General features: G+C 38.1%; 1 protein-coding gene across 1 annotated transcript; it reads right to left on the minus strand.

The window, feature by feature from the left end:
- Positions 1-3,316: 3,316 nt before the first annotated feature.
- Positions 3,317-6,577, minus strand: LOC131426028 (trypsin-like). The gene is made up of 4 exons (XM_058588425.1): positions 6,334-6,577; positions 4,956-5,228; positions 4,784-4,897; positions 3,317-3,705 (listed from the first exon to the last, which is right to left on the minus strand). The coding sequence occupies exons 1-4, from the start codon at positions 6,478-6,480 to the stop codon at positions 3,334-3,336; spliced, it is 906 nt and encodes a 301-aa protein (XP_058444408.1). The 5' UTR covers positions 6,481-6,577; the 3' UTR covers positions 3,317-3,333.
- Positions 6,578-9,750: the final 3,173 nt, after the last annotated feature.

A 9,750-nucleotide genomic window follows, 5' to 3' on the forward strand; every position in this document is an offset into this window, starting at 1 on the left:
CACTCAAATTAGATTCTTCAATCATTTTAACGGTCATTTCGAATATTCCTTTATTTGGGACAGTGCTCACATGTGTCATGATGGCGCCACGTTACCCTATCAAAAACATCCTGTCTGTCATCTAGACTGTGTTTATTTTTTTCATTTACCAACAGAGTTGCCAATTATACAAAATTACCTGTAATGTATTGTTTTGTATACGTCCATGCGAATTTCATACAGGATACAGATTTAATACATATTGCCAAAACTATATACATAATTGTGCCTACTTCTCATCCTCCAACGCAATACAAACTCGAACCCGTTTTGTTACAATATTTACTTGCTTCTGGTCTGCCGCCACTTAATTTCGGGTGAAAACTACCAACACAATAAAAAATAGTCTAGATGAACAACGCTGAGTCAAATAAATGGTTATCTTCCAACATCGCGAAAAAGTTGAATATATTATCAACGTAATCCAATAATTTATTGCGACTATTCATTTTCAAATATTTGGATGAAATCAGGCATCCCTGCAAGCAGCTGATCGGTGTTGACAAACGAGGGAAAACCAATTAGTAAAAAAACTTGTACATAACACAAGGGATGTACAGGTAGTAAATAGTTCGCGCAGTACAATATAGGTGGAACTAGTGCATCACGAAAAATTATTTTTATAAGAATTTACTCATACTGTCATGTCTGTTAGTCTGTGGTAGAAGCATTCTACAGATATGTAGTGTTAATTTAAAAAAAAGGTAATTGGAAACTTCCAAAATTCTCCAGTAAAACTAGTCCAACGGGGCTCCTACTCCTCATATGGTTTCAACAATGGACCTCTGTCTGCTGGATTTGTAGAACGAAAAAATGGCGTCCGGTTCAATGGTCTGTTTCAAAATCAACAAACGAAAGTCCCGTGTCGGCCTCCCGTTGGACGATTTATTGGACAATCCGATGATTGGATGACGAACGGTTCAACGTATTGGACCACCGGAGAACTTCCATTGGACTTTTTTTTTTCTTAGAGGGGATGTATACATTAATCTTGTTCGAAACGCAATCGTAAGCTCCGAGTACGATTCAACTATGTTCGAATTTACTGGGCTATATCTTGACAAACATTACAAAAGGTCCCAAGCAGCGATGCCAGCCCTACGGATTTATCGGTAGATCTACGGATTTTGCATTATTTCTCCAGACATATACAGGTAATAATTAAATCTCGCGTTTTTTTTTCTTCTGAAAATGGCCTATGATCCATCTGTCAAAATTCACTTTGAAGAAAGATTCTGGACGACTTGGTTCTCACTGGTAGTCAGTTATAACCAACCCGTGGACAACTTGACAGAGAGAATTAAAAAAAAAGAAAATACGCATGTTTGAAGATTTATGACGTGTATTATTGATGAGTTTATTGCTATGCAGCGCTGTTAGAAAAAATCTCAATAATTTCATTTCATTCAGGAGTTCTTGCGTGAGTCATAATATGAAAATTACGCTCCTTTTAAACATATTGCTGGACGCATACACAGCGACAGTAAATAACGTAATGAAGTACTGGGTTTTCTTGTAATCTTTTTGTTTCGTAATTCATTGCACCCGTATTGTTTAGGTACGCTAGTGCCGTCCTGAATTCAGTGGAACACATATGAAACAGACACATTTCTGTCAGGTTGTGTATGGGTTGGTTATAACAGTAATCGAAAAGGAAATGTTTTATCTTTCGTCTAATTGATTGAAATGCACCTGAAATTACTCTTCAAAGTGGACTTCAACCAATGACTTACTGGCCATTATTCGAAAAAAAAAACACTTGAAATATCGTTACATAATCTTCATTTTTAGCTCTGTGGCTCAGAGCATCAAGCTTCTCACGCACGTGCTTAAATAAGCGACATAACAACAATAATAATTTAACGCAAATATATGAGAATAAGTACAGTTGGAATCACCTCAGGGGAAAGTGGCATCACTGGTCCCAAGGGCAAATGACAGTTTCTCTTTGTTCACTTTACCTTTCAATTATTACGGATGACTATGCCGTATTTTCAAACAAATTCTTAAATGCAGATTGAAAGTTTCTGATTTCAGGCATTATTATATGTAAATTGTTGGAGAGAGGGAAAAATACAATACAAAGAGAAACTGTCATTTGCACTTAGGACATTTTCTAGTGTTTGTCTTCTTATCTTCTCCTCAGTTCAATCGTCCGGAATTTGATTCAGAACTCAACATGATTTTGCAATGAATTTCGAATCAATGGCAACAACTGATCCGAATCGGAATCAGTTGTTGAATTTGATTTGAAATCCGTTTGGATATCGTACTTATTCCCGGGTAGGCAGTTCAATCCATAGGTCTTACAAACCAGTCGTCGTATGTTGAAGTCTCGGTCTGGAAGGAGTCTTAGTGTCAGTAGGATCGTAGCACCAGCTATGCAATGGTTCTGTACGAGAAGAATCGGCTGCGAAGTCTGTTGAAACAGAAGGTCAAGGTCCACAAAAGGAATGCAATACCAAGGCTTTGCTTCCGAATCAACTTCCAGACGGTCTTGACTTGGTCATACCACAGAGAACAGCCTTCTTAGTAGAGTATTAGAACTGTTGTACACTAAGCGGCACTACAATTAGTTAGTAGACTCCTTGAAATCGCATACGATCATGTTTTTGCTGATGGCTACAAACGACATAAACGAAAGCGTTGTACGGTGATTTTGGAGTTTTTTTTTTCAAATAAAATTTTTATTAGGCTCATTTGCTTTAGCTTAACGTGGCCGATTGTCTTGTTGTTAGGGAGAGGTTTTTGGAGAATTGTGCCAAACCTCAATCCGATCCCAATTTGCATTCTATTTGAATCTTTTTGCGTATTGCAAGAGTATACTTACCGCAAGTTTTTTTTGTTATCTGTGGTTATAATAGATAACAAATCTTTATCTTTCCCAAGTCGAATTGACTACCGATTGCAAAATCGTTTGAACGATCTTGTTTGTTGGCATGACTGATGTTTTGTTTGAAGAGTACTCCGATTGTTTATATTTATCGATTTCTTCACTGTTATCGTTAAATTTTTAATCAGAAATCACACATTCAACATAATATTTACATGATAAGAATTACATTGCATCGTCAATGAATAATAACTGATAAGATATTCTTTGGTTTTTTTGATTTTTACAAAGTTCCTAGATCTCCAATATTTTTTTACATTTTAATCAATTAAGGTTTATTAAAGTCTCACGGTATATCAAAATTAAAAAAGTGCAAATCATTCGCCTATTTTGATTGTCACAAAATTTATCGAATAGCAGTCAAAATGACTTCCTTGGCCAATCTAGTGTTAACACGTGTATTACAAGTTGGTTGATGAATGGTTCCATAATACAGAAATAAACGCTAGCACTAAACTTGTAGCAATAAAGCTAACTCGGCTGGCACCATTCCTCTGAATCCACTGCCGATAGTACGCTACATCTGCGTAGATACCAGGGAAATTGGGTTTCGCACACTCAACTCCGTGGCTCACGATGCCAGCCAGCACACCGTTGCAAACCAATGGACCACCCGAATCTCCTTGGCATGCATCCCGTTCGCCAGCAAATTCACCAACGCAAATCATTCCATTTTTGAGTGAACCGGCGTAGCTGCTTTGTTGGTTACATTGCTGTAGTGACTGCACCGTAATGTTGACTGCCAGCAACTGGTTGGTTGCAATTTTGTCACCCTGTTGAAAAATAGACAGAATGGTATAAAAACAATCAAAGCTTGATTCTCATACGGAATGGCAACATTAATAAGAAGATGTTTTTATGGGAAAGACTGTTGTGTGACATGCTCCAACGCTAGTGTACTGGGAGCTTAACCTAACGTATCAGTCGGTAGCACTGCCAAAAGCGCCATTTTTTTGGAGAAACAAGGACTCTTCCAGTACGGTTCACTTCGTGCCCTTGATCGCCTAGCAGGTAACAAGCGTTATCGGGTTCAGAACTCAAATAGGACACAAAATGGAGGTTTCATCAACCGAGCCAAATAAACCCGGTTTTGCACAGCTGTAATATCACACAAAAAATGTATACACTGACGTCTTTTTTACGCGTGGGATACGTACCGCACAAAAAAACGAGAAGCTAAAAACGGTGGTACTTAGAAAAACTTTGAAATTTCAGTATTTATCTTTTTTGCCACCGAAACTCATTCGAATCTTCTGCACAACAGTTGTCAAATGTCAAAAGTTTTGTCTTTTCATAATTGTCGAGTATCTACCAAGAAGTGGATCACTTAGAAAATGAACATTTTATTACGGCTCTATCCGCAAAATCACGTTTGAGTTCTATTTTCATCTTAACTACAGGGTTGTGCAAAGGAACCTGACACATTTTGTTCTCCGATTACACTGGAACCAATACAGAAACGGTCGGAAAGTAGATGAACGAAGGTTTACTTTCGCCTAGTAGCTTTCAGTCATGGAGCATTGGTGTTTCACTCATCGCGTTTACATTTTTAAAGAATCAGTCGCACGATACGACTAATCGTGAATTTAAAAAGCATTTTAAGTTAACAGAAAGGCTTCTCCACACCCACAATTACAAGAAGACATCGACATAATTCGTACTCCCTTAAAGCGAGTAGATGTTTAAAGTAAATTCAACCGATGTAGAGCATGCTTCGTTGAAGAATAGTTCTACTTCAATCAGACATCTCGTTAACCATTTTATATAGGTGCTGTTATAAAAATAAAGACTAATTTTGTGAAACTGACTTACGACGAATTATGATTAAAAAATTGAATCTTTGGTACTTACGTATCTAATCGTTCCCCATCCGCTAGTTTGGCATATAGTTCCTACCGAGGGTGTGGAATTTGTAAGGCTGATCGGACGAAGCGTTAGGTGCGTGCTCGGTATCGGTTCGGAGAGCTACCGATGGGAACAGAAAATATACTAAATTCATTTCAATAAAAATTAATAAACTTACTATTAATATTCCGACATCATTGTCGAAATTCTCGGGATTGTAGCGTTCGTGTATGACGACCCGAGTGACGTCCCGTATTTCACTGCCAGCGGTTAGCAAGCGATTGACATTTCCGCCGACCACACGGAAAAAGTTTGCTGCCCGTTTCTTATTATTGGAATCCACGAGACAATGGGCGGCTGTCAGCACGGTCCGATTGTTTATGAGACTACCGCCGCAGAAGTGGCCACTCCCAAACGATACTAGGTCGTTTGTTTTGCTCCTGATTGACACCTGAAAAGTTTAATCTGGCTGTAGTAAATTTCCACTAAAATCAATAACTTGAGAGTCACCTTTTGAGAAGCTTACAGTAAAAATGACTAATGACTTGAAAACTTCTGTTTTATGAGCGGGAACTGCTCGAAGTAAATATTGAACGATTTTTAAGCAACTTTATAACACCAAATTTCTCTTTCGATACTCAGTAATTATTTTTACGGTTATGAATTGTAAAATATCAATAAATCACCGGATTTCGGTAAATCCTATACAAATATTACGAAACATTCGTTCTTATTTTACTGACACGATTTGTTTTTCCCAATTCAGTGAAAGATTTGAGAATTTTAAGTGAATCTATTTATTATGATGAAGAACTTCAATTGACATTACTTATTTCTTCGGTGAGAATCATATCTGTCAAATTGATTGATTTTCAGAAGTGATCAAGTAAAAACTTAGTCTAGCATCAAGATAATTGTACGCGAAACGCTCAATTTCTTGGAATTCCTAATGGTAAGAAAGTTTTTCACTATTTGTTTTTTTATATTATATTTTAATCTTGATACTTCAGCTCTATCAAAGAGCAGGTGATCACATATTTTATTCTACCATCATCGATGATAAAATATATGTTTCGTAGTTATATTAATCATTGTTGAATAGTAAGTTCTTGATCTAGTAATAATAAATAAATTGCTTGTTGGATAAAAATATTTTGTTAGTAATTTGTTAATTTATGTGCTTCCTTAATTTTACCTGGGTTTCAGTGGAATTTACCGAAGAATAGTAATAGTTCACGACGTTCATTTATTTACGGATTATTTGTAAACTTCACCTAGTGTTGGTACCAAAGCTTCGGTAATCAGTTCAGTCAGCTGTTTGAAAGTCAGTAAAATTTTTACCGACATCCGTAAAAATTAATTGGTGTGACTGGACGTTTTACTAGCTTACATGAGCAAACAATCGACGATTGGGAGTAGATAATAAACGGAAAAGCCCTGACCCTCAACTGAGGATGATTCACTCCTAATCACATAAAATGACGTATTCGTACAATGGGTTATTGGAGTAATACGAATGTTTTACCGACTACTGTATTGCCGTCATTTGAGCTTACCTGATGACTGGTGGAATTGGCGAGAGCTGGAAAACCTCCAACGATTCGAGGATCACTGTTTGAAGGCTCGATCGGTGACATTGTAACACTGGTTCCCACCAGTATTAGGATGGAAAGATATACTATCAATTTTGAGTTTCGAAACATGTTGCAAGTTTCGTGCAATACGGCTTACGGAAAGATTTTGCTTTTATCGGATAGCGTGCGTATCAAAGCTACAACAATCGAAATCGAACTGACTGATTTGAAACATTTAACATTGAAGATATCGGTACAAGCACAAATCGCTTATCAGTCGTCGATGAAGATACGCACACTTCAATATTCAGTCGTTATCTGCAATACGATTTGATTGGTAGGTCTGGGAAGAGAGAACACGTTGAATGGATTCCTCCTGAGTAATTCACTGAGTTACTAACGAATCGGGTTCCCTTATTGCTAATCTGTAGAGGTTTGTTGATTTTTCCTGGTAATCGCACTGCACAGATTGATTGTGTGGATTCTTTTCATTTCCGGTTAGTATTGATTACATTTTACGATCATTTTAAAAATATGATGGGAAAGAAAGTGTAAAACATCTACGAGGAAGTACTTTTGTTAACATATTGGTTGTATTCACGAATATCTGAATCAGCCTTCGACGGATACGTCACTTCCTGATTAATCATACACAATATGATGCACGTGTCTTCTGTTTACCCATGATATCTTCTATTTCGAGCAATCGAACGTAGTTTTGATGGGGGAGTTGGTCTCTCGGCTGTAGGTGATACCAGTTTAGAGTACTACAATTAACGTCCTTTATGAACGATTTACAAATGGAGTTCAGATCAAATGAAACAACTAACTCCGAGTCGCATTCAGTTCATTTTGAAAGAAGGGGTCTTCGGTCCGAATATTAATGAATGAAATGAATGAAAACTACATTTAACCCTTTCGTGCCTAACGGAATATGTGCTGTAGATATGGTTTGGTAAGTAATTTCTTAAGCTCAAACCTTACCCGATCGAAAATAAAATACCATTACTCGTTCCCGAGAATGATTTTCCTCCCAAACCCGAATCGTACCCGGTAAACGATAAAAATCTTTACCCGTACTCGATCCGAGGCACATATCGATAATTGCCGCATTTTTCTGTCCGTGTGGGTTCGCGGGATACACTCCCGGATCACGAAAACTATGCGGGTGGCCCGCATGCGGGTCATCGTCAAGGGCGGCCCTCGATGAGTGACGGTTGGTAATTTTATAGACGAGAAAGAAATAAACAGTGAGAAGTCAATGATGCATTAAATGGAAGCGAAGGGAGCTAGAATAGGCAAAAAGATCTTATTAGTTGAGTGCAGAGATGGTGAAAACCCGGGGAGAAAGGGGGCGAATAGGTTAGTGACGTCCTAAAGATCAAGTTAATTCCGATGAAGATGGTGGACAGTCATAGGGTGGGCAGGATCGAGCGGATATTAGAATCGAGCCTGAAGGTGGAGAGGTGAGAAATTCTAGAAGCTCCGACCTGACGTCGCGATAGTCTATGCATGACATGCTCGATGTCCTGATAACCGTCGTCACAGGTGCAGAGACCGTTTTCCGCGAGCCCAACACGCCGGAGATGTGCGTTGAAAGTGTAGTTATGTGACATGAGTCATGACATAATACGAATGAATTCGCAACTCATGTTCATCCCTCTGAACCAAGGTTTCGTCGATACCCTAGGGATAATGGAATGTAGTTATCGTCCTAGTTCGTCATTGCTCCATTAATTTGGTCAGCTTTCGAGTTTGCTGACGAGAGATACTGCAAAATTCATTGAAGCAGATTTATCCTTCATAATTCTCAACATCATATCATTTTATTATTAACGTCGCACTAAAATAATTAAAATTTTTATCAAGCGCAGCACCATCTTTTACTAATATCTCACACCAGTAGCAGACATCCGAAACCGTTTCGTTTTCTTTATAGCGTGTACGAAATAGAACAAAGCACACATCGTTCGTGTTGTGTTTTCTGCTTCCACGTTGCACGTACCGGTGTTGTATATATTTTCCTTCTATATGGCGGTTTGAAAACTTTGACACTCACCGCCTTATAACTGCGGAACCGGAAGTTGGGCCCGGATGAAATTTCACAGTGGCTTTAGAGACAATGTGAGCTTCAATTTAAACCAAGATTTGCATCGCTGAGAAATCGAAGTGAGAGTTTTTCTTCACTATTTTCGGTGCTTCCGGAACAGGAAAAGGAGGGACCTAATTAAGTTTATATGCCCGCAAACTAACAAGTTCTACAAACTAGAAGAATTTATTAGACAGTTCTATAGGATTTGTACCTGATCAGCTCAACAAATCAAAATGTTTTATAGTTTTACAGTTTTATAATTTACCATATTTAACAGCAATCGATATTTTGACTGAAGTAAGTGAATTAAATAAAGATACCAGTTTTCCGTAAACTGGAAGAACTACTTTTATGTCGTTTTCGCTTGAGAAAACTGAAATTGACCCAGGGTAGATTCATCAAACAAACACTTTTCACGAAACTGTGTTGGTTTCTCACTTAGCAACGGGGGTGCGATTAAACCTGATATAAAAACCAGGCTCGAAACTGATTCGATTCAACAGAGTTAAAACTAGGTTCGAAACTAGCTTCAAACAAACGGTTTGACAGCAGTTAGGGTGGAAACGGTGGAAACTGGGTTAGGTTTGGCATCAAGCGAAAACGACATTAGTAAACCTAGAGTGCCTATAACCAGAGTGACAACTTCTCATCCTTAATGTTGGTAACAATTCAAAACATTTAATCTGAAATGTTGGCAGTTTTGTTAACGAACAGCTGTCGTCACTCTGATTATAGTGAACCGAGATTCGTTAAATTATCATAGTAAACTGAGGTCTTTTTTTACGTGGATTTCCGAAGTTACGCGGATCTCCGAAAGCTACGCGGATTTTCGAAGTTACGCGGTTTCATTCACGCAAATTTCAAAGTTATCCGCGAATTTTCGAAGCTATCCGGTTTTCTTGTTTTGTCTTATGTCGTTTTCGTTTTTAAATTGCACTACACCGGTGTAGCGAAAGCTGCACCTAAACCGTTCGTTTTTACCAATTGCACTACACCAGTGCCAGATCTTTTTTCGCTCTTCGGTTATGCCTGAGCTGCCGGCGTGCACATGTATAGGTACGCCGGGCCCGACATAAAATCCATACATGGGATACAGTTGATGGATTCGTTGAGGCGAGCGTTTCATTGTTATTGATGGCTGTCACAGAAGCACTGTAATTATTTGGGGCATGTAAAATTTAAAAAAATGGCAAAATCCGTTACCTCGCGAAAAATGAAGGACATCAGAAATTTTTACTTCAAAGTATTCAATTTTATTCAGTTTATGACCAATTGTCAAAGGAAAAGTCATCATACTTCATTTTCTC

The sequence above is a fragment of the Malaya genurostris genome, chromosome 1 (genome assembly GCF_030247185.1).
Source record: "Malaya genurostris strain Urasoe2022 chromosome 1, Malgen_1.1, whole genome shotgun sequence".
Taxonomy (NCBI): Eukaryota; Metazoa; Arthropoda; class Insecta; order Diptera; family Culicidae; genus Malaya; species Malaya genurostris.